The sequence below is a fragment of the Apodemus sylvaticus genome, chromosome 2 (assembly GCF_947179515.1).
Source record: "Apodemus sylvaticus chromosome 2, mApoSyl1.1, whole genome shotgun sequence".
NCBI lineage: Eukaryota > Metazoa > Chordata > Mammalia > Rodentia > Muridae > Apodemus > Apodemus sylvaticus.
The window spans coordinates 116,566,802-116,590,107 of NC_067473.1; the positions used below are offsets into that span (position 1 = coordinate 116,566,802).

A 23,306-nucleotide genomic window follows, 5' to 3' on the forward strand; every position below is an offset into this window, starting at 1 on the left:
CCTTTTAGAGCTTCTAAAGCCCCCTTCTGACCTCCAAGCTTGGCAGCACCAAGCCCATACATGATGCCTAAACATACATGCAGGCAAACATACATACACATAAAATAAAGGGCCATCACAGTAGAGAATATCTTATTATAGACAGCAGGCAGAAGGAGACTCTTTTGCATGGTGTGACAGACTGAGTCCCATAGATGTCTACCCCCAGGCCCCACAAACTATGACTATGCTCCCTCTGTAGCCAAAGGGACTTTGCAGATAGTCTGCAGGACCTTGGAAGTGGGATTACCTCAGGTTGATGGTCCGATTGTAGTCTCTTAAGAACCCTTAAAACCAGCAAGCAGGAGAGCAGAGGGCTCCGTGTCAGGTGTGCCGGAAACAGAATTGCACCTCAGGATGAAGAATGCGGGCAACTTCTGAAAGCTGTGGAGTGGCTGGGCAGTTGGTCACACCCACTTGATTCTAGCCTCTTGACATTCATGTCACCTTGTGGCTTCCAGGATTGTAAGACAACACACAGTGTGGTTTTCAAGTCATTTAATTTGCGATTTTTGTCATAGTGGCGATAATAAATAAGACATTTGGAAGAGAACAAAGACTGAATTTGAACTTGAGCCTTCTGTGCATCTTAAGTGATCCTGGTGAGAGGCTCAAGAACCTAGAGTCATTACAGATGGATGGAGTCTCCGCTCTGGTCTCTCCTCATCCTTCAGACTCCCTCCTTACTCTGGGGTTGTGTTTACCCCAGTGTGTGCCTGGCTGTTATGACACTAATGCATGTGGGTGAGGCCGTGGAGGAAATTTTAGCTGATTTGTCTTGAAGGCATTTTCCTTTTTGGGGTGTGTGCTCAGCTGACTGACATATTTCTCCTGTGGAGGATCCTCCTTCCGTGAGTGCTGTTGGGGCAAAACAGGTAGGAGCCTTCAGACCCACAGCAAGCAGGGGCCATGGCACGCCTGACCCTGGCTGTGAACCCTTCAGGTTACACATGGTGGTCCTAGATCTTTCCAGAAATGTTTCCTAGAAGAGCCTTCTTGCTCCAACTCATACCCCAGATCACTACAAATTCCTATAAGGAAAAAGGTTGAGATTCGGGGGTGGAGATATGACTCAGTGTTTACCTGAGAATATTGCTCCCGACAATATTCTCAGAGACCCGAGCTCCATTCCTAGCTCCGTGTGGGGCTGCTCACAGCTGCCTGTGTCTTCAGCTACAGCGCAGCCGATGCCTCCGGCTGCCCCAGCGCCAGTTCTGACCCTCACATACACATCATTTAAAATGATGAAATGCATCATCATAGGCCAATGGTAGACACTGCAGGTCTCTCAGAGCCATTTGCCTAGAAGAAGGACTTAGTCCTGCTCCACGTCCTTCCTGGCCCACAGGAAACACACAGGAAGAAAGAAGAGTTCTCGCTCAGTGCCAGGTAATGATATGGACATACTGGGGCTTTCTACAATCGTAAGTTATAATTATATTTCAATTTAAAAAATAAAAAATATTTTTATAGTTATGCCTTTCCTGGATACATAAGCACAGATGTCATAATAACTAGTATCCATTACAATGGAGTTTGAATCTGTTGAATACACACACACACACACACACACACACACACTGTTCTCAAGTTTGTGTCTGCAAGAATCAGCACTCTCCTTAACAACAGACTGAATCAGTCTTAGAACCACTGTGAACAAATGACTGACGGTTTTCAGCATTCACACAAAAGCCAAGTGTTTTAATGAGGGAATAACGTGAAAGACACCTTTGTCTTTTGAGCACACTCGTAGCACAAACGGTGATTGAGAAGCAAGTGAGGGGGGCGCACAGATAGCTTGTTAGCCCAGCGTGCGGAAAGGGTGTGAAATTAGCTAGGGATGTGAAAACCCTCCAACTCTCTGTGAGTGTGGTTCATAATCTAAAGAAACAGCAAGAGAACTGAAACCTGGCAGCAGCCTCAAAAAGAGGTGGGGGAAGCCAGGCCTTGAGTACACAGGACTCTGGGCTCTGACCAGCTCCCATGCCAACCAGCGAAGTAACCTTAGACAAGTTGCCCTACCTCTCCATTTCCTGGTCTGTGAAATGGGAAGATAATACCTGCTTGTCTGGTGATGGGAAGAAGTAGGGCAGCGTGACGCAGGCAGCCAGACGCTTCATCTCATCCACGCCTGACCTCAGAGGACATGCTGTCCAGCTGCAAAGATGCCAGGGCCATCCTTAACTGACCATACTCCAACACAGAGCCCATTCATTCCATCCATCCTCTCCCCTTGGCCCCACCTGGGCCAGGTGTGCAGAAGGAAATGTCGTGTTCAAGTCCCTGTTAAGGTGTCTCGTGGAATGGCCCAGCGGCTGGGATCAACGTGCTACCAGCTCACACTCTTTGCCTCTTTCCCAAATCCCTGGGTTGGGGCCTCAGGTTGGGTCTCTAGCCTTGTTCCACTCCCTCCCCCTCACAATCCCTTTGTTTTTTTTTCTTCCCTGAAACTCCATCAAAAGGAGTGTGGGTACCAACCTCTCCCAGGCTAAGACTAGCTTCTATCTACTTTTCTTTTGCAGCATTGAGCCAAACTGGTGGCGGGAACACACACACACACACACACACACACACACACCTTCCTTGGGTCTTAAGTGCTCCTTCTCAACACCATGTATAAGTACATCCTGGTTAGTATGTACAATGATACTTGTATGGATATGATTTCAGAACTGACCACTTGGAATTGGATAACCCATTTGGGGGCCTGCCCACTCTCAGCATTCTTTAGTCGCCTGTAGTTCTTTGCCTAAGGTTAGGGTACCATGAGAATTCCCCCTTCTGTGTGAGCGTGTCTGTTGGCCTTGTCCTCTATAGCTCATGTTTAAAAAGACATATTGGTGAGACCTCATGGATGTAGCTTCTCTGACATTTCTAGGAACCAAAAATCTCTCAGCAAACTTCCTGTTCTTCAGGCTGTACAATCTTTCTGCCCTTCTCTTCTACTGAACACTTTTTTATACTTAAGTTTCCAAACTCAGACATGGCAGCCCACACTTGTAACCCAGGTGCTAGGAAGACAAGGTCAGGAGGATCTCTAGGGCTCCCTGAACAGCCAGTCTGACCTACTTGCAAAGTACCAGACCCCCTCAGAAAAGTGAATGACCCCCCCAAGGAACACCAGTGGGGTTGTCTTTTGCCTTCCACACATGCACACAAACACACACATACACACACACACACACACATGCTCATGCTCACACTCACACACTACGAACAACACAAAGGGACCTGGTAGGCACTGCTAGAGCGGCCTTCAGCAGAGTGGCTGCTTTTGCATTTGTACAGTTGGTGACTTCAGGGTGGTGCCACTCTGGGAAGTGTGGCTGGATATCCAGGTTTTCATTACTTTCCTCCTCCCCTTTCCCATGAACTAACTGGGTTTTGCTGGGGCCCCTCCGGAAGGTCCTAGGGCTTTATTTGGGAGTCTACAGTTAGTAGCCTCCAGAGTGGACCAAGGAACGCTGAAACTTGAGTACCACTTGAGTACTTTTACCTCTCAGTCTTCATGAACGGCTTGAATTCAAAGGCAAAGTGCTAATTCATCTGCATACTTGTTCTCTTTGTTGGAAAACCCCAGCAGCAGACAAAACTGAGGCCCAGGAAGCAATCCCAGCTCGGGGCTGACAGTCTGCCTGGGCCTCCTTCCACAGCTCAGTGATGAGCTGAAGTTAGAGAGGACGCCTCATTCACAGACCCTTGATTATTTACTCTACACGATGCTGAAAGGCATTTGTGTTTTTTGGAAGTTCTGTCCCTTGGCACAGAAATAAAACCTCCTTTCTAAGCTAGAGAGATTGATGCCCAACTACAGTAAAGGAGGTTTGTGTCAAAGGAAAGTCTGTGTTCCGAGAGCGAATACTGGACCTTCTTACCCCTCGGCCCAGGGAACCCTTGCACGCTGCATGTTATCAGACTAAAATTCACTGTGTGAAAATAATGTCAAGCTAAGAAAACTTACACATAGAACCAGTCTGGTTCACCAATGCCAGAATGTGTGAAAAAGTTGTTTCTCAAAATGTCTTCACAAGGAAATGATGGGGAGGGAGGAGATATTATCTTTGAGTTACACTGAAGAACAAATTTCAGTGATTTTCATTTTCTCTTCATAAGTTTACTGACACCATATGGTAAAGTTCTGTCAGATGGGCTGTTCATTATGTGTTCAGTTGGTTCCCAGTGAGGTTTGCTGCAATGGTTCACACCTCTTTCTGTGCTTCCATTTATAGTCTGGGAAGGAACATCTCCTTTATGGTTTTCTTGCTGTTGTTTGTTTGTTTGTTTTAATCTATTTATATGTATCCTAAACCATTGGCTCTCAAACTTTTCTACCTAGCAGACACCCCAAGGGACAAGCTATTGTTCTGGCTGCACCTCAGAACAATTAGGTCATTATCCCACGTAAGGGGGTGGACACAGGCCCCATACTTTTCCAAGGTGATTTCTCCAACCTGCCTGTAGCTGAGGCTGAGAAGCAGTGGGCTGGGGGGCGTTGCATCCCTGGCTGCGGCACATGTGGCACTGTTTCTAGAGTGCTTAGGATGTAGTTGAGGGTTGAGGGGGACAGCCTGACAGTCTGCATTTCTGACAGGTGTCTAAGCTACAAGACCCACACTGTTCAAGAGAGCACGCATGCAGCTGGACAGGAGGCTGTAGACACCATCGGAGGCCTCGCAGGCTCTCTGCTGTCCCCTGGCTGCTCTCCTCAGCCATAAGCAAACAGCAAAGCCACTGGGACAGGGCTCTTCTTCCTTTTCTTTTCCTATAAGGTGTTTGTAAACCTCAGAGGGAGAGTCAGTTCTCCTCTGACCTTACCTGGTGGCTCTCTTGTCCCTGACAAGGTCTGTGCCCTCCAAGGTGGAAGTTGGGGCCTTCTAACCGGCAGTGAGTGTTTACGGCCACACAGTGGTTCTGGGCTTGGCGGCTGCAGGGTTGTGGGAACTTTCCCAGGAGGCCCAGGGATCCCAAGTCTCGTGCTTCCCGTGGTGGAGGAGGGATTTTAGTAAACACTGCGTGGGAAGAGGAGTGAAACAGACAGAGAATGAGGTTAAGGAAGGGGTGTGTGAAATGCCCGCCGAATGAGGCCAGGATGGCGAGGAGCAGCATTCCAACGCCCACCTCTCCTCAGCAGCTGGTGGGAGCAGACACTCACCTGCTGGGGCAGTTCTGCCCTAGGCTGTGAAGCCAGCTCCCATCTCCTGAGGTCAGGCAGGCAGTGCTAGGCACCGGGGCATGCCTGCCTCCTGGCACAGATCTGCGCACAGCACATCCAGGCTCCCACTGTGGGCCCAGAGGAAGGGGGGCAGCTACCACCTATGTCCTCACACCCAGCTCCTTCCAGAGGGTCCAGGCCTGGTCTGCCTCTTGGAATGGGGAAGTCCTTCCTACTCTGTGCCTCCCTTGCCCTCTCAGCTCCTAGAGAGAGAGAAATCAAGGCCATAGTGCCCGAGTTAATGAGCCAAGGACCCATCAGGACTGGCCTGGGCTTTCTCTATCAGGCCCTCACTGCACTTTGGTTGAAGTGCAGCCAAAGATGTTGCTAAAAGCGACAGACTAGGAAGCCATGCAGAGTAGGACACCTGTAACCCCAACACTCTGTGGGGCTGCGGCAGAAAGGATTGCACAAGTTCAGGGCCACCCAGGGAAACAAAATTAATTCAGGGCCAACCTGGGACTACATAGGGAGTTCAAGGCTAGCCTGGGATACATAAGGAGACACTCTCTCAACAACAGAAGGAAAGAATAGAAGAAAGGGAAGGAGGGAGGGAGAGAGGAAAGGAGGGAGGAAGGGAGAGAGCTATGAAGACTTAATCCAAGCCAGCCTTCCCTCACTGCAATTCTCTGGTCAAAAGTCATCTGGGGTTTGTGTTCTGCAGTCACAACAGCTCTTGTTAGCCGCCTGTCCCACTTCTTAGCCTTACGCAGTCCTACAGGGGGAGACTGAGCCCACATTTTCTGTGCCTCAAGAGCCACATTGAAATTCCCCATCTGTCTCTGAAGCACCCCCTATTGTACGACCACCTGGACATTCATTGATACATGCGTGCCTACTGGCCTTGCCTTCACCACAGGGAACTGCTCTGCCCACCACCTTTGTGTTTGTGATGGGGTTTATGCTAGTCAGTTGTTGTTTGCCGACTTAATACAAACTAGAGTCATGTGGGGAAGGGGAACTTCCATCAGGGAAGTGCCTCCATCAGATTGGCCTGTGGCTTGATTATTGGTTGATGGGGGAAGGCATTGTGGACGATGGCACCCCTGGATTGTATAAGCAAGCAGGCTGAACAATCTATAGGAAGCAAGCCAGTAAGCAGCATGCCGCCATGGTCTCTGCTTTAGCTCCTGCCTTGGCTTCCCTCAGTGGATAGACTTGGGATATATAAGCCAAATAAACCCTTTCCTTCCCATTTTTGATCATGGTGTTTATCACAGCAACAAAGAAGTAAGCTTGAACAGAGTCTCATGTAGCTCTAGTCCAGGCTAGCCTCAAAGTCACTGCATAGCTGAGGCTGACTTTAAACTTCTGATCCCCCTGTCTCAATGCCCCAAATGCTGGGCTTACAGGCATGCATCTCCACACCAGGTTTACACTGTACTGGGGAGGGAACCCAGGGCTTCACTGGAGACCTCCACCAACTGAGCCACCACCAGACCAGCTCGTTTTTGATAGACTCTCATCTGCAAAGACCTTTCTCTGTATAAACCTACTATCTCATTTCTTACAAAGATACAAACAGACCCAGGGAAAGCCATGACTTGGCCACAATCATGGAGGATGGGTGTGACAGAGCCATCACTAAGCCAGGTCTTCAGTTGTTATCCCAGCAGCCCTGGTGCACCCTGCCAGCTTCTGGTGCTCAGTGCTGCAGGGGTCATGGCTGTTGAAGGCATCAGCTGAGTCTGTCCATATGGTTAATAAGACCAAGGTCATGACCTGGAAGTAATAACTCTAGCCATGCGGTGGATCTTCACCTAGGACGCACAACTGAGCCAAGTAGAAAGGCCCTTTGAGTCTCTAATGAGAAAAGTCCAAGTTGTAAATAAGCCCTTTGTCCCTAATGTGTTGTTCCAGATCACCTAAAAAAAAAATTGTGAAAATCAAGGAGGGTCCTGAAGTTGATGTAGAAGAAAGTAAATAGGAAAAACCATTCTTAGTGTTTAGAAATAAGGAGTGAGGTCAGGGGTCAATGACAGATGGTATTACCAAGTTATACAGCAAATAGTTTGCAATCTGAGCAGACAGACTCTCAGTGGTACTCAGAGAAGAACCAGAAAGTGAGTCCTGATGGGTAACAGACGTAGCCATTAGAATCAGTGAGGAAACGGTGAGCCAGTCACTAAGTGGTTGGGGTAACTGGAGGATCACTTAGGAAATAATAAAGCGCACTTTAAACACTAAAATAAATTGCAGATGTTTTACATTTGTGTAAACAACTCAGTGGTAGAAACATAGGTAAATATTTATATAATCTCAGGGAAGGGAGGACCTCTAATTACCAGGTCAAGGTGTCTTCTACATAAACAAAATGAAAACACGAACCACAAATTATTTGTAGTATACATAACAGGATACAGAATTGTTATCCTGTTTAAAGAGAACTTATTAAATAAACAAGAAAGGGTGTGTCCATACAAAAATGGACAAATGATGTAGCCGGCTAATTAAAGTCAAAAATGGAATCATATGAGGAAAAAAAAAATCTACAACCCTAATAATAGAGAAGACCCTGCAAAGATTCCCATACAGACTCAGTCAAGGGGCTGGAGAGACAGCTCACTGTTTATGGGCACGGATTGCTCTGCCAAAGGGTCTGGACTCAGTTCCCAGCACCCACATCAGAAAGCACACAACTGCCTATAACTCCAGCTCCGGGGACCTGACATCCCCTTCTGACCTCCACGTGCACATACTCACACAGATATCCACGTATACAAAGATTTAATTTTTTAATTAAGAAATTGGCCAAAAGGGATCTGAAAAGTGACAGGTAACACTGACCGAAAGATGAAGAAATAGCTTCAGCCCTTGCGGTGGGCACTAACTACAGTGGCTGCAGCTTGACCAAAGATCTCAGATGTCTCAGAATGGGGGATCCCTGGTCACACTCATTCTACTCCCAGGAGGATGAAAATTAGTGCCCACAAACAGATGTATAGCAAATGCTAGGCGTGTGCCTTCAATCCCAGCACGCGAAGGCAAAGGCAGGCAGATCGCTGTGAGTTCCAGGCTGCCTGGCCTGCACAAGGTGTTTCATGTCAGCCAGATCTACACAGCGAGACCCTGACTCAAAATCATCATCATCATCATCATCATCATCATCATCATCATCATAATAATAATAATAAAAATGTTAGAAGGGAGAGTGGTGGGGCGATAGGAAGACATTTTGGAAGGTTCATGGGACCCAAAGGTGACACACATGTGTGTTAAAGGAAGACATCAGCCTAGCACCCTTAACACCTTAACTCCTTCTAACACCTGAGTTGGGGCCTGTTATGGTTTGAACCTAAAAGGCCCCTCACAAGCCCTTGCTTTGAGTGTTTGTTCTCAAGATGGCCGCTGTAATTTGGGAGGCTGTGGAATCTTTGAGAGGTGCCTCGCAGGAGGAAGTGGGTCGCTAGAGAGAGCCTTAAAAGACTTCAACGCAGCTCCTGGATGGTTCTGGGGAACTGTCTGCTTCCTGATCCTCCAAGATCTGAGGTGACTGCCACATGCTCCCGCCTCCACGGGTACTGAACCCTTAAGTCCCCCTGTCATTATTCCCTATTGGTGTGTGGTACAGCACGGTCCTGTTGTGCTTCATTTCCACCAAACTGGGTGCTGTGAGTGGTCTGGGAGCCCCTCCAGCATACCAGAGGATGTTTGGAGGTTCTATTTGATGGCTGCAGAGTTCATAAGGATCCCCTGCGTGGGTTATAGTGTTTCCAAGGCTCCTGAGACTGACGGAGGGGGCGGCGCCGATTGTCAGCTTTCTCTTCTCCTGATAGGGCTGAGGGAGTTACACGGCTCTGCTTGTTCAAACTCAGATCCGGATGTCTACATGGCAGTCTTGTGGTTAAAACAGCAAAATAAAGCCAGGCTGTGCACCCCCCAAACACTCGGAGTTTCACCCCCAAACACTCAGAGTTTAAAGCGTCAGTATTGTCTCAAACTCTTAAAGCAATCATCTTGTGATAAAAAAAAAACAAAAAAACAAAAAAACAAAAAAACCTACAGAAGAAAAACTAATTATCCACAATGCCCTCCCAGCATTGAGACATCTCCCCTTGGGACAGGATCTTGACAAAATGGCTGTCAAAGCCACTCTTCCAGAGCAGTGGCACACTCAAAGGGACAAAAGGCCGTGTGTGTCTGAGCCCAAAGGTTCTCCCCCTGCAACAACTGTTATTTTGTAGAGACAGAGATGGGGACTTACACCATATCCCTGGCTAGCCTCAAACTCCTGCTCCATCCTGCCTCCATCTCTCAAGTGGACTGCTCAGTTACATCACTGTGTGAGGCTTTCCTCCTATAGCTTTATTAGGAGTATATTCATATTGTGTCTCTGTCTGTGTATACATGTGCCACGGGACGTGTGTTTAGATTAGAGGACATCTTGTCTCTTCCCATCTGGTGATCAGTTTTAGTAGCAAGTACCTTTATTCCCTGAGCCATCTCTGCAGCCCCCACTCCTGTGATGTTGTTGTTGTTGTTGTTGATGATGATGATGATGATGTCTTCTGAGACAGGGTTTCTTCATGTAGCCCTGGCTGTCCTGGAACTCATTCTGACTTCAAACTCAGAGATCTGTCTGCATCTACCTCCCAACTGGTGGCATTAAAGGCATCACCACCACTGCATGGCTTACTCCTGTGTTGTTGTTGTTGTTGTCATTGTTGTTGTTGTTTAAGATTTATTTACTTATTATATGTAAGTACACTGTAGCTGTCTTCAGGACACTCCAGAAGAGGGAGTCAGATCTTGTTACAGATCTCGTTATAGATGGTTGTGAGCCACCATGTGGTTGCTGGGATTTGAACTCAGGACCTTCAGAAGAGCAGTCAGTGCTCTTAACCGCTGAGCAGTCTCCCCAGCCCATACTCCTGTGTTTTTTAAGGCTTTTGAGTTTGCCTCAAGTTCACCTCTTGGAGCCTCAATTCCCTCATTCATAATTAGGCACATCATCTACCCACGGGGACTTTGTGTAGACATTGCATAAATAAGATGTCTGTTGGAGGCTCTGAGGATAGAGGATGTGACCCGGTGGTAGAGCATTTACTTCAAATGTACAAGGCCTTTCGTACCATCCCAAAAGTTCTGAGGACATAAAATATTCTAGAAAAACAACCATCTCTGTAGCGTTTATAATCCTGGATCCAGAAGGTTTGAAGGGATTAGGGTTCAAAGACTTAGCAGAGGGGAGACTTTTTCCCCAGGGCTGATTAAGGGTTTCCTGCCAGCCACTCTACTTAACAGTCTTGCTATTTATAAAGAGAATAGAGACTCACAGAGCTGGCAAGGGCAGGTAGCCCCAGGCTCTAACGGGACTCTTCCTCTACAAAGCTGGGGCAGAATTCCCCAGCTGGCAGGCTCACCTGCGGCTCCCAGCGCCCCTCCTGTTCTGATTCTGAGAGCTCCATTCAGTTATTCCCTCACTGACTGCATGAATGAAAACTGGGGGAGAAGCGTTTTCAGAACTCCGACTGACACCCAAGAACATGACATTAGAATAAGGGCTTTATGGTTTGAAGATATGAAAGCAACAGTCCTTCTGTTTAAGATCAAATGATTAAAATGCTGGGGTGGGGGACATTTAGCATCTGTCTTCAAAGCAAAACCATAGCCTGCTTTTTTCCCCTTAAAATTACCAAGGCTTTGGTATAGACAAAAAGAACAACCTGCAGGCTGAGCCCAGGGTCTCAGAGGCAGTAACCATTGTGGGAAGGGAGCCATCTGCCCTCTTCCAACCCTGGAGTCCATTCCCTTCCCCGATGCCAGTGAGGAATGCAGGCTAGAAGGGGGCTGGCCTTCCCTACTCCAAGAGAAGTGGATCTCCAGCAATACTCTGGAGCAGGTAGGCGACCCCTAAAATCTACATATTGTGACATCTAGTGGGTCAGAGAAGCTGGTTCCATCCTAAACTTCAAATTAACTCACTAACATTTTAGGCTCCTAAATTTTCTTTGCCAATTTAAGCCATTCTCCTTGAGTATCTTGGAAATGCTCCTAAAATGTTTTAGTAAGCCCAGACTTATCTCCAAATGAGCTGTCTGGGTGTGGTGGTGCCCATTAGAGATTTCCTGCCCCTCTACTCACATGACCACACCCAGAAGTGGTGGTCAGGTGTCAGAGGAAGAGCCAGAACAGCCACCTGTAAGTTCAGTTCCCAGCTCTGCCATTTACTAAGTGAGCAGGGTTGAACCATTGTCACCGCCCTCTGCTTAAGTCCCTTCATGTGGCAGACAGAGTAGCGGTGTCCTCCCATCATGCTGAGTGTGACCCCTGCAGTCAGATGATCCATCAATGTCTCATGTTATAATGTTAGCTATCGCCATCACGGCCCCGCCTCAGAAAATCCAGCTGGATTAAAATTGTACGCTTAGCTCCCTCCGCTGCAGTAGCCCTGGCACGGCATGTCTGCAGTCATGTTGACTCTGCCTTTGACACACATTAGGGGATTCCCAGCGATAGTGATGGTGCGGGACTCCCTGAGTATCTGATCTCCTTACACTGACTATGGGCTGCCAGTAGCCAGTGTCTCTGTGGGAAGGCAGAAGGCCTATCTTTAAATTTGGTTGTTGTCTGGAGCAAGAAATGAGCAGATAAATCAAACTGGCCCCCATTCTCCCATGCTGCTTATTTCAAGTTGCAGAAACCATTTAGGCACCGCCCCAGCCTTGCCCTGAACCAGAAGCTCCCACATTTCCTGAGCGTGAACACCATGCTGCGCAGGGGCATAGTGACAGGCAGGTCACGGGGCATGGATGGGCCCCCAGCCCAGCCCAGCTACTCATTCCTGGACCTTTCCTCGTGAGTCTAAAATCTCCTTCGCATCCATGTGCGGTTCTGGCCAGTGCTCCCCTGTGGGAATGAAAAGTTGACAAACTCAGTTTCCTCCTCTTTCAAAGAGCAGGGTTTCCTCTCATTCCTCCTAAAGGTGTCCTCTCTGCTAGGAGCTGCTTCTTCTATTAAGCATTCCCTTTCCTACGGTGCCCGGTGAGGGCGTGTTGATTTCAATCGCGTGCCTCCCACCTTTTGCCACCTCAGAGTTAGGCAGCACCCTCGCTCCCTACAGCTCTTCCTCTGCTCAGTCAGAGACTGGCAAGCTCAGCATTTAGCTCTCGCGCCTTCTAGTCATGTCCTGTCTGCATGACCAGTTCCTGGATCTGAAAGACTAATCACAGGCTACACAGTAGTGCAAGGTTTGTCAAAATAATGAAGAACCCTTTCTCTTAAATGAGAGGATAGGGCCTGGTGGGTGCCCCAAAGTCAGTTTAGTGGGGAAATGACAAATCCAGGCAAGGTGGAAATCAGCCAGGACAGGAAAAGACTGCTAAAAGATCTAGAACATCCGTGTTCTGGGATCCTGTTAAAGGAAGGACATTTACCTTTTACATTTACTTATTTATTGGTTTGATTGGTTGGTTGGTTGGTTACTTCATCTATCTATCTATCTATCTATCTATCTATCTATCTATCTATCATCTATCTACTACCTATTATGTGGGTGTGTATAGGATGTAGGTATCACAGCATGTATGTGGCGTCAAATGATTCCCATCCCAGCCCTATAGCCAGCCTGCCGCCCTGAACTCAGCCTCCCTCAACCATAGGGCCTCTAGTTTGGCCTCGTAGTGAAATACTTGTCTAGCCCTGAAGGGGTTGCCCTTCTGATGTCTTCTTTTCCCTGGCTGTAGTCAACTCTGCCATTGTTGTCTCTGAACTGTTACCCTTGGCTGGAAAATCCTGCGAGACGTCATGTTGAAATTGTTGGAAAGTTTGGGCTACTTGCGGAAGTGGTAAAAGGGCTATAAATGATGTCAGCTTTACAACTGGCAAACACTGACATCTGGGGAAGAGTAAAGAGGCAGTCTCGTAGGCCCCCTTCAACTCGCTAGACACCCAGGCCAATTAGGGCTCCTCCTCAAGACTGCTCAGGGGTGTGGCTGCTGCAACCCTGGAGCTCCCCTGCTTCAACCCCCAGAGCCCCTGCGGATGGTCTGCTCAGACTTCTGACACCCTCACCCCTGTGGATTGAAGCAGGGATTTCCTCATCCCCTGATTACTATTCCAGACACTTTCTGTGAGCTGATCTGACTCTGGGCCCTATTAGAGGGTCTGTGTTCTCTCCTTCATAGTTTCCCCAGAGCGCAGTGATATCCACAAGATGGTCTCCAGGGTGGAAGCACTCTCATCAACTTCACAACAGGAACTGAGCAGTTTTGAAACTCCAGCTGCTTGCAAGTGCCTGGCGCTGGGCTGCTCCTAACCAGAGCATTTGCTTTTCCTATCAGCCCCACAGCTAATCAGACACGGTACCTACACGAGATGGCCCTGGGCAGGGGCCTGGTCTGGCCTGGCATCCAAGGGCCAGCCCTTCTTTAGATGTTGCCCAGAATCCTACACTCCACCCACCTTTTCTACCAGGCTATATTTCTTTAAGCTTTCCTCATGTCTCTTGATATTTTATTGAGTTTTTAGAAAGAGAAGGGAGGGGGCAAGGAAAAGAGGGGATAAGCGTGATGTACACACCTATAATTCTAGCCCTCAACTAAAGTAGGATCATTGATACGAATTTGGGGCCAGCCTGGGCTACATGACACCTTTAAGCAAGGAGGAAGAATTGGAGATAGAACTCAGTCGTTTAGATCCAGTAATACTTTTCCAGAAGACTCAAGTTCAGTTGCCAGCATTTGCAGTCACATGCACATGAGCACATACACACACACACACACACACACACACACACACACACACACACGTACCTTTTAGTTTAAAAGAATAAAAAGAGAAAAATAAGTTGAGAGGCTCAATCTCTGGGGAAGATATCAGGAACTTGGAGTCTCCTCATAACCTTACGTAGACAAAGTGGAAGCAGTGTTCCCCCTACTCAGTGAGGAGCCGGTACCCAGGCAAAGCCCATCTTTGGTCAGTTGCCTACCCTGCCTTGATTCAGTTAAGGAAAGTACCTGACACACAGCAGAGCCCTCTCCAGCCTTCCAGCCTTAAACACCAGTGGGAATGAGCTTGTATGTGGATCTGAGTGTGCCCCAAGGTACCCTAGGTGGCCACAAACACTTTTATGGGTCCCAGACAAGGGCAGTTTCCTAGGTGCAATGTGATTCGCTCTTGATTTTTAGAACAGGAATGTAAGCTCACAAGTATGTCAGTGTGTGCCATGTTTTTATGACTCTTGATGCATTGAGGATTAAGATGGGCTTTATTCTCTAAGGTGGTTTTTATTGCATATCAGTAGTTTCAATGTGACTTTGCAATTCAGAAATCTGTTAAGCTTCTGGTAAAGTTTCAAAAGTAAATATCACTGTAATTAAAGCAAAGGGTTTTGTTTAAAAACAAACTACCAGTTAGTTGTTGTGGCACGGATTGCTGCTGCTCTTCCGTCATCCCTTCTGAGGCCTTTAGCCTGGAGAATGGCATCAGAAAGGACTGGAAGCATGCCCTGTAGGTAGCAAGCAGATGGTTGGCCGTATGAAGGACTGGAAGTAGGCTGGGACGAGGCTGAGTTGCAGAGAGTGCTGGCCTGGTTTCAAGGCCAGAACCGAATAAACCAGGGGTGGCGAAGCACTCGGACAACCCCAACACTTCGGGGGTAGAGGCAGGAGGATCAAGAGTTCAAGACTAGCCTAGGCTACACAGTGAATTCTAGGCCAACCTGGACTACATGAGGCTCAGAAACCAGAGAGCCAGAAGTAGCAGGCTTCTCATTCTCGCCTGTGCTCTGAGGACAGAGAGACAAACCATATGGAGTTTCTTCATGGTGTGAAACACAGTTTTTAGACTGTGTGATGGCACAGGAGAGGGAACACTGGCCGGCATCTTTGGGGTGTTATTGAGGAGGTTATCTGCCGTTGCTTACAAGGAGTCCCTCGAAGACTCTGAACACAGAAGCAGGAATGTGTGCGAGTTTGTTTATCTGGTGAGCATCTTTGTTTACTCTGTTACAAAGCACAGAGCTTCAGCAGTAGAGCGATCCTCCAGGGACTACAATGCTGGAGTTGCAATCCTTACGTCTGCAATGTCTCTTTATATGGGTGCTGGAGCCCAAACTCAGGTCCTCATCTTTGCACAGCAAGCACTTTCTCCCCTGAGCTATTCCTTATCCTCTTTTTGAGTTTGGAAATAATGGGATCCAAGCAACCTCAAACTCCACATACGGACTAGGTTGGCCTCGAACTCCTGATTCTTCTGCCTCTACCTTCTGAGTACTAGGATTTCAGGTGTGTGCCACTTTGCAAATGAGTCTAACTAGCTATCTTTGAATTATACCAAAGCCTTTGGAGAAACTATTTTGTTATCTTAGAAAGATACCCAGACTGCTTAATGAAGACTTTGAGCCCTGGCTGGGCTTTAGGAAGTGAGTTTTGCAGAAGGCATCAGGTGAGGGCAGAAGTTCCTCCTGGGTGTGAGCTGTGCCGGGTCTGACGATGTCTCTTCTGTCGCCCCAGCAGACTCACCCGTGGCGGCTGCAGTGGTATCTCACTTCAACAAGTGCCCAGATTCCCACACTCAGTACTGCTTCCACGGAACCTGCAGGTTTTTGGTTCAGGAAGAGAAGCCGGCATGTGTGTAAGTATCCCCTAGTCTTGGGAGAGGGGAGGGGTGGTCAGGCACCCAATTAAAAGAGTGTTTGCTCCTGTGTGGCTGGCTGTCCATCTGAGAGCCAGGGGGCTGAGCAAGTTGAAGAATGAGACCTGCCAAGCAGATGTCCAGGGTGCAAGAGCAGTCCCAGGACGCTGGAGCTGGGATCCGCTTTTAGTAGCAAACTGACGAGAGTTGAGTTTTCTACTTAGCGCTCCTAGAGGAAAACATTGCCCTGGGTACTTGAACCTCTGTAATGAAGTTTCCATGCGCCTGGGACTTGTTATTCAGCCTGTGAAATAGCTGAAGGGACATACAAAGGGACAGTGCTCATGTCACACCGTGGTGGCTCCCAACTCCCCGGTGCCTCACAAAGCACTGCCAAGTGCCATGCACATGACACAATAGGGGCTGCAGAGATGATTCAGAGGGTAAGGCACTCGCCACACAAGCCCAATGACCTGAGTTTAGACCCCACAACGCAGTAGGGCACATGTCTGCAGTCCCCAGTGCACCTCCACCAGGAGATGGGGTCAGAGACAGGAAGAATTACCTGAAGCTCAGTGTCCAGCTAGCCTGGTGTATGCAACAACAAGAAAGGCCTGTCTCAGATGAGCTAGAGGTAAAGACCAGCACTCAAGGCCTCCCCATGACCTCCACATGTACATCCAACACATGTGTCTGGATGCATGTGCGCGAACACATACACACACATACACTTTCATGCACACATGAACACGCACTTGCATGCACACACATCCACACATAAATGAAAAAGATCCAGTGGTAATTGCCGTGGTCACTAGGGTTAGGGGAGAAGGGCCTTAGAGGAAAGCCACCCAGCAGATGTGGGTCTGACCCCGTGGACAAGCAGAAAGGTGTCCAGGCCCAGATGCCAAGCACTGCTGCAGGTCAGAACCCATAGCGGGTAGGCAGAAGATGCCAACTGGAGAGCAGGGTCCACTGAGAGGCAGCCTTTATCTTCTGGACAGTGGGATGCAAGTAAGTTCATAACGAGATGTTTGCAGTTCATTGTGACTGTGACAAAATGAACTTATATAAACAGATCTGTCATAAAATTCACCTCAAGTCATCAAGCTTCCTGTTTCTAAGGATGGTTTGGGCATTTTACTCTGGCAGGTGAGCCCTCCCCCCAGAGGAAGGCCAGGGCCAGTCATACCAACTCCTCACAAGCCTTCTTCAGGGCCAAGGGCTAAGAATAGGATACTCTGCCAACCTGGGAAAACCCAAGCCATGGAAAACAGCAACCACCTTCTTCACTCAGTTTCCCTACTGGATCTTGGAGGCCCAGGGGTAGTATTTAGCCTGTGGCCATGTTAGTGTGACAGATGACTCTGTGTTCTCCTCTGGTGACCCTAAGTTCTTGTGTGCATCTTGGAATTGGGGCTTTACATTTCCCAGCAGGTCAACTTCTCTTGACTCAACAGAAGACACAGCGTTGACCTGACCCCCTCCCCCAAGGGTGTACCTACACACTACCCAGACAGTGCTGTCCTCCCCAACTCTCTCGGCTCCCACTTTTTCCCAGTGTAGCCTGACACCAAAGCAGAATGTTGGTGTTCACCACCCACGGTCATCGCTGCTCGCTTACAGTCACCGACTGGTTCCCTCTCTCATCACATGACCCTGAATGTTGTGAGTGAGTGACCCTTAGTCCTCAGAGGGCCCTTTTAGCATCAGAGGCTGTGGGGGCTGTGGGGGCTGTGGGGGCTAGGCCCTCTCCTCTGCACAGCACTCTGGAAGCACAGAGCCAGTATCTCTGAACAAGGCATGTTGTCTGGCCTGGAGACCTGGTAAGGTTTGCTTCTCTGCCCCTTCTGATGCATCAGCTCTGGGAGACAGGACCACACCTTATACCTTCTTTATATTTATAGTAACCAGAAGAATGTTCTAGCTACCAAATTCCCACCAGACCAGAAACTCCGAGTCTCTGCAGGGGAAGCCAGAACATTCTGTCCCCGTTCTTAAGAGCTTGCCAGTTTGGAGGAGCTGACACACGCAACATTCTGGTCAATAAAACTGACATACCTGAGGTAGGGCCCCATCTGTCAGGGACTCGTAAAGAAGCCCCAGCCATCTGAGAATGTGGTGCAGAGGCGGGCACTGCTTCTGAGTACACCTCCAAGAAGAATAAAGCCATTAGGTTCCCAGAAAATCTAAAGCAACATTTCATACTCTAAAACTAAGGAATAAAAAAAAACACCACTAGTCAGACATCTCGAAAATTATCCTCAAATGTGCTTGTTTCAGACAAGCCCAAGATTGTTCACCTGAACATCATAGAAATCTCACTGGAGTCCAACACCAGGGCAGAAAGATGCAGAAAACTGGAGATCTAAGGTCAGGGACCACCCTCGCTCCAAGGTGGCATGGGCAGGTGGTGTGTCTGTTGACAGAAGGAGGCAGAGTCCACTCAGGTGACCAGTGTGAGGAACCACAGGAGACTGTTTAAAAGTTTCCCACCTGTCCTGAATGTTCCCACTGACTGAAGACCCTGCCAGTTACCCAAGAGAAACACTTCTCTGTCACTCAAAGAAAACATTCTCCAATGCCCTGGCCAGGGAGCTGGCCACAGTGCATGCCAGCGAGTCTGAACAGACAGACACCTAGAGAGCAGACCATGAGCACATTCCAGCACAGGCAGGCAGCCCTGCAGCCACAGAGACCAGACCCAGCACAGGCAGGCAGCCCTACAGCCACAGAGACCAGATCCAGGTGGGGGATTTGTTCCTGGCATAGGAACCCCACAGGCATCTCCATCAGCCTCTGAACACCAGTAGGGGCAAGGCAGTATGACATCATACCAGCAGGGGTGGAGCATGACCTTACCCCCATGGCAGGACTGGAGAGAATTATGCCTTGGTTTGTGTCTGCCCCACCTCCACCCAAAGCAGACAGTGGGGGGGGGTCTCTTGGGATCTGGGGGTCAGACAGATGTGAGTTGAAATCCAGCTGAGTGTCCCATAGATGTGACCTGGCCCCATTCAACCTCAGTTTCCTTGTGTGCAGCTAAAGGGACCAGAACCAGTGAGGACTTTGAAGGGATTGCTGCTGTGCCTTTGAACACACACAATGATCCACATTCGTTGATTTAATTAAGTAGGGTTTAGTTTTCAGGAGGAAAACTAAACACCGGGAGGTGGCAGGAGGTGAGTTCTGTCATCATCACTGAAAAACTCTAGGAGATGTCCCAAGAGGCCCTTTCTCTCTGAGCTAAAGAGGAAGCGCTGGCCTCCCAGCCCCATGGGAAAGATAGCAGAATGGGGTGGATCCGGTTCTTTTTGTTATTTCAGAGCTGGGACTGGAACCCAGGGCTAACCGAGTGCTCTCTGCCACCGAACCACGCCTAGCCCTGAATCCAGTTCTTGATTCAGGTGAGCTCAGTTCTCATCCCACCGGTCCAGGGAGTCGGCTCCCAGCCCAGCCCCGTGGGATGACGCGAATCAAGCACAAACTGACACAAAATGTGATCAGAGACAGTTTCGCTCTGGTCCTCCACCTCAGGTCCCAGTACTGCAAGGCAAGCCCCTAACAACTGAGCCGTCTCCCCAACCCATCCCCTGCTGTCTGATTTCATGTCTAGCAGAGACGTAGTCTGCCTTTGTGTTGAGCGTTGCCTACTAGTCTGCACAAGGCTCCTTTAGTGACCTTGACTGGGAGGTGGCTCTTACTTCCACTGCGTTTTCAAGATGCAGAGTATGTGGTAAAGAGCAGTTACTGGCTCAAAGTTACATAGAGAGGAAGTGAAGAAAGGGCTTTGAACACAGGCCAGTTTGGCTACAGAGCCTGTGCCGTGTTGTGTTGTATACCTTTGAGCTCCTTTCCTGAGAATATAATCTGAAACACAAGCACAGTGTCGTTGAGTACAGAGATAATGTCCAGCCTTGGTTAGCATAGCGCACCGGGCACCATCTGGATGGAAGGAGTCTGGTGACACTAAGAGGCAGAAATCAATGTGCTCCATTGAAAGTGGATCGGCAGAGGGGTTTTGCTTTCTGCTTTCCTTGGGTGTGTTGCTGGGACTCAAGCCTGGGGCTTCATGCACCCTAGGCAAGCACTCTTGCTCTGAGCTATGTCCTCGGTCCAACAAACCTGAGACTGTTGGTTTGGGGCTTCTTTTTTTATTCAGTTATTCTATTGTTTGTTTCTTTTTTTAAGCTGCTTTACAATTTCTTACATTTATGTAATGAATTTTAGTCATTTATCCATGCACACGCACATGCCTTCATGTACACGTGCATTTCCCATTTATCTGCCTGCCAGAGATAGAAGCCGTATCAGAGTGAGGGTGTGACTCATCTGTGGCCAGGTGAGGTGACACTCCTCCCCCCTGTGTGACTTGTGCTTAAAATAATCAGCATAATTAAGTCTAATAATAGAAGATTGGGAATTAAAGAGAAGACAAGATGTCTCTTCTTGTCTTCATCCCACTCGTGAGGAACTGCTGAGAAGCAGGGCATTTTGTAGGTCAAGGCCAGCCCCCCAGGAGCAGGGAGGCTGAGGAGAAAGAGTGGGCACTGGTGCAGCTGTGGGTGTTCAGTGATGGACGGGGTCGGGAGGCACTGTGAGCAAGCCGTGGGACAGCGGACAGGGTGGTGTGGGGGGACTGTAGAAAGCATGTAGTTGTGGAGAGTGTGGTCTGTGGGCCCAGCGTTGGGAGAGTGAGGAACTGTGTTCCAGGCGAGAGATGCCGGACTTGAGATGTCCAAGCACCCATGTGTGGCCACCCATGCACACATCTACCCTGGGGCCAGTAGGGACCCTGTGACCACTCGATGTTAGGGGAGTAGATTAAGACCCTGCATCGAGGAGATGTCAAACATCACAGAAAGGGCACCCATAATTCAGGTGCCATCTGGAAGGTAGGGACATCTGAGTCCAGAGTCAGAGCATGATGGGCTAAGAGAACCCGTCTCAGTTGTCTAGACATGAACAACTCAGATCCTGTGTGACCCGTGCCAACAGCTGATCCCCAATCCGCTCTGGGTTCTGTCTTCCCACTTTTGCCATTCCCCATCTGCCCTCTGGGGAAAGGGCCCCGTGTGCCTAGTGAGTTGGGTCTCCCCTCTGCCTCCCTCGGGTTTATTTGTTTAGTTAGACAGAGCCTGTCTGCACCCCACTGCACTGAGCTAGGAGAGTCAGTGTAGACGGCCTACCGTCAGACCTTCTTTTATTTCCCCATTGTCCCGGCCTGACTTTCTTATTTCCCACGGACACCAGCCCTTTACACCAGGCTCAATTTTTACTCTCATCTTTTCCAGTCTCTCAGGATAAGAGGCTAAACCATAATAATCCTGGCAAAGGAGAGGGAGCCGATCCCAGCTGTGGACTCCGTACAAATGTCCTTCAAGTCCCAAGGGGAGTGGGGGTAGGGACAGCAGGAAACCTGACTTTTTCATGACAAGATTAAATGAGAGAACACACCAAGCATCAGAGAACCCCAACCAAAGAACAAGCAGCCAAGCTCGGGGGTACGCAGCTGTCATCCAGACATTCGGAAGCTGAGGCAGGAGGATCATGAGTGTGAGCTAGCCAAGGCTACCTAGCCAGACCCTGTCTCAAAAACAAAACAATGATAAAACTAACTCAAATACCTGGGGCTCAACTAAAATCCACCTTTGGATGAGTCCAGGAGGCTGCACGAGTCCGGAGGCTGCGTGCCCTCGCATCTGTAGCTTCTGTAGAAATGCCCGGCGTCTTCTGGTTGCCATTAACCTTGAAGCCTGTACCACCTGACCCTTCACCGTCCAAATGCTGATGCTGAGCCCTGGACAAATGCCAAGATCTGAGGGAGCATTCCCTGCTTATCCTGTAGCTCTATGGGCCTCTCTGGAAGCTGAGAGGACTTGGGGATCCCACCTAGAATGGCTGTGGAGCCAGCCTGGCACAGTGGCAGGTGCCCAGTGGGGCCTTTACCCAACATCTTTTCTGTGTTCTTTGTTCTTTAGTGCCCCCTTTTTTCCTTCCATTAATTTATTTATTCACTTTACATCCAATTACTGCCCCCCCTTCCTGGTCCTCCCTTCACCCAGTCCCTCCCCTACCACCCCTCCCCCTTCTCCTCTGAGAGAGGAGAAACCCCCTGGGTAGCAATCTGTATGACCCCATAACTGAGGAGGCTGAAGGGGCTTGGTGGCCGGCCAGCCTCACCATTTAGGTAAACTCCAGATACAGCATTGTCTCCAAACTAAGGCAGAGGGTGATACAGAAAAATACTCAACATTGACTCGAGCCTTCACAGATGCACACACACCCATGCACCTGTACCAGCACACATACACACACACAAACATAGCACACACAAAGTAATGATAGCCAGGCATTTTATCACCTGTCAAAATGGAGTTCTTGTCACCAATGCTGCCATTAGCACTCCAGGGTTAGCATAAGGACGTCGATCACAAGTGCACCCTTGGTAAAGCAGGGGATCAGTTCCCTCTCCCCTCAGCAAGCAGCACCTTGGCAAGAAAGTGCCCCACACCTGTGTCTCCAATCACAAAGGATGCCTGGGCCCTTTGGGGCTTGTCCAATGCTCCAGATCCTATTAACTTAGCCTGGGTAAGGAGCCCCTCAGTCAAGATCAGGCTAACCTTCCTCTCTCCCACAGCTGCCACTCTGGGTACGTGGGTGTTCGCTGTGAGCATGCAGACCTCCTGGCAGTGGTGGCTGCCAGCCAGAAGAAGCAGGCCATCACTGCCCTGGTGGTGGTCTCCATTGTGGCCTTGGCTGTCCTCATTATCACCTGTGTGCTGATCCAGTGAGTATCTGTCATCCCCTGAGTTCATGTCCTCCACCTACCCTCTCTGCCAGCATCTGAGGTATGGCCGCACCAAAAAGCCATCAGCTTGCCGTTGTGACAGGAGAGTGGTGTCAGCTAAGCTGCGAGGACAGTTACTGTGTCTTCACATAGTGTCAGGCAAGCCGTGGGAATGCTGGAGCATGGGGTAGTTGCTAGTGGTTCTGAGCTCTTCTAGAAGTCCTGTCAAATCGAAGGCATGCCCCACCTCTGCCCTCGAACCCAGAATCTTCTGAATACATATAATCTGGGCAGGTGCTCCAAAGAGAGCTAGAAATGGCTGCCACCCAACCCTCCACCCCCACCCCTACCCCTGACCACAGCAAAGTGCTTCCTCCTTGTCTGCCTTGCAGAAAGCACTTGACAAGTTCTGAAGTTACACCAGTGTCTCTGATGCTATCACCACCCCCTACACTGCCCTCCCTCTCTCCCCTCCACCACCCTCTCATCCTCCAGATCGTATCCTCTGGGAAGCTGAGCTGAGCCTCAGGTCAAGGAGGACTACAGAGTGTCTTATTCTAGTAGCTTGCCCATAGCTGCTCACTGGCCTGGACAGTACAGCCAGAGCCCCTAGACATACAATGCTGTATTCCCAGCAGCAGACACAAAGTCAGATTTATTCCTTGGAATGGTTAAATCTAAGTCAAAGGG

General features: G+C 49.1%; 1 protein-coding gene across 1 annotated transcript in view; it reads left to right on the forward strand.

Moving 5' to 3' along the window:
- The window catches only part of Tgfa (transforming growth factor alpha), an 81,389-nt gene that overhangs the window by 52,931 nt on the left and 5,152 nt on the right, over positions 1-23,306 (forward strand). The window contains exons 5-6 of the mRNA XM_052172876.1: positions 15,706-15,826; positions 22,467-22,616. Coding sequence (XP_052028836.1) covers positions 15,706-15,826; positions 22,467-22,616 — 271 coding nt within the window. The remainder of the gene's footprint in view (positions 1-15,705; positions 15,827-22,466; positions 22,617-23,306) is intronic.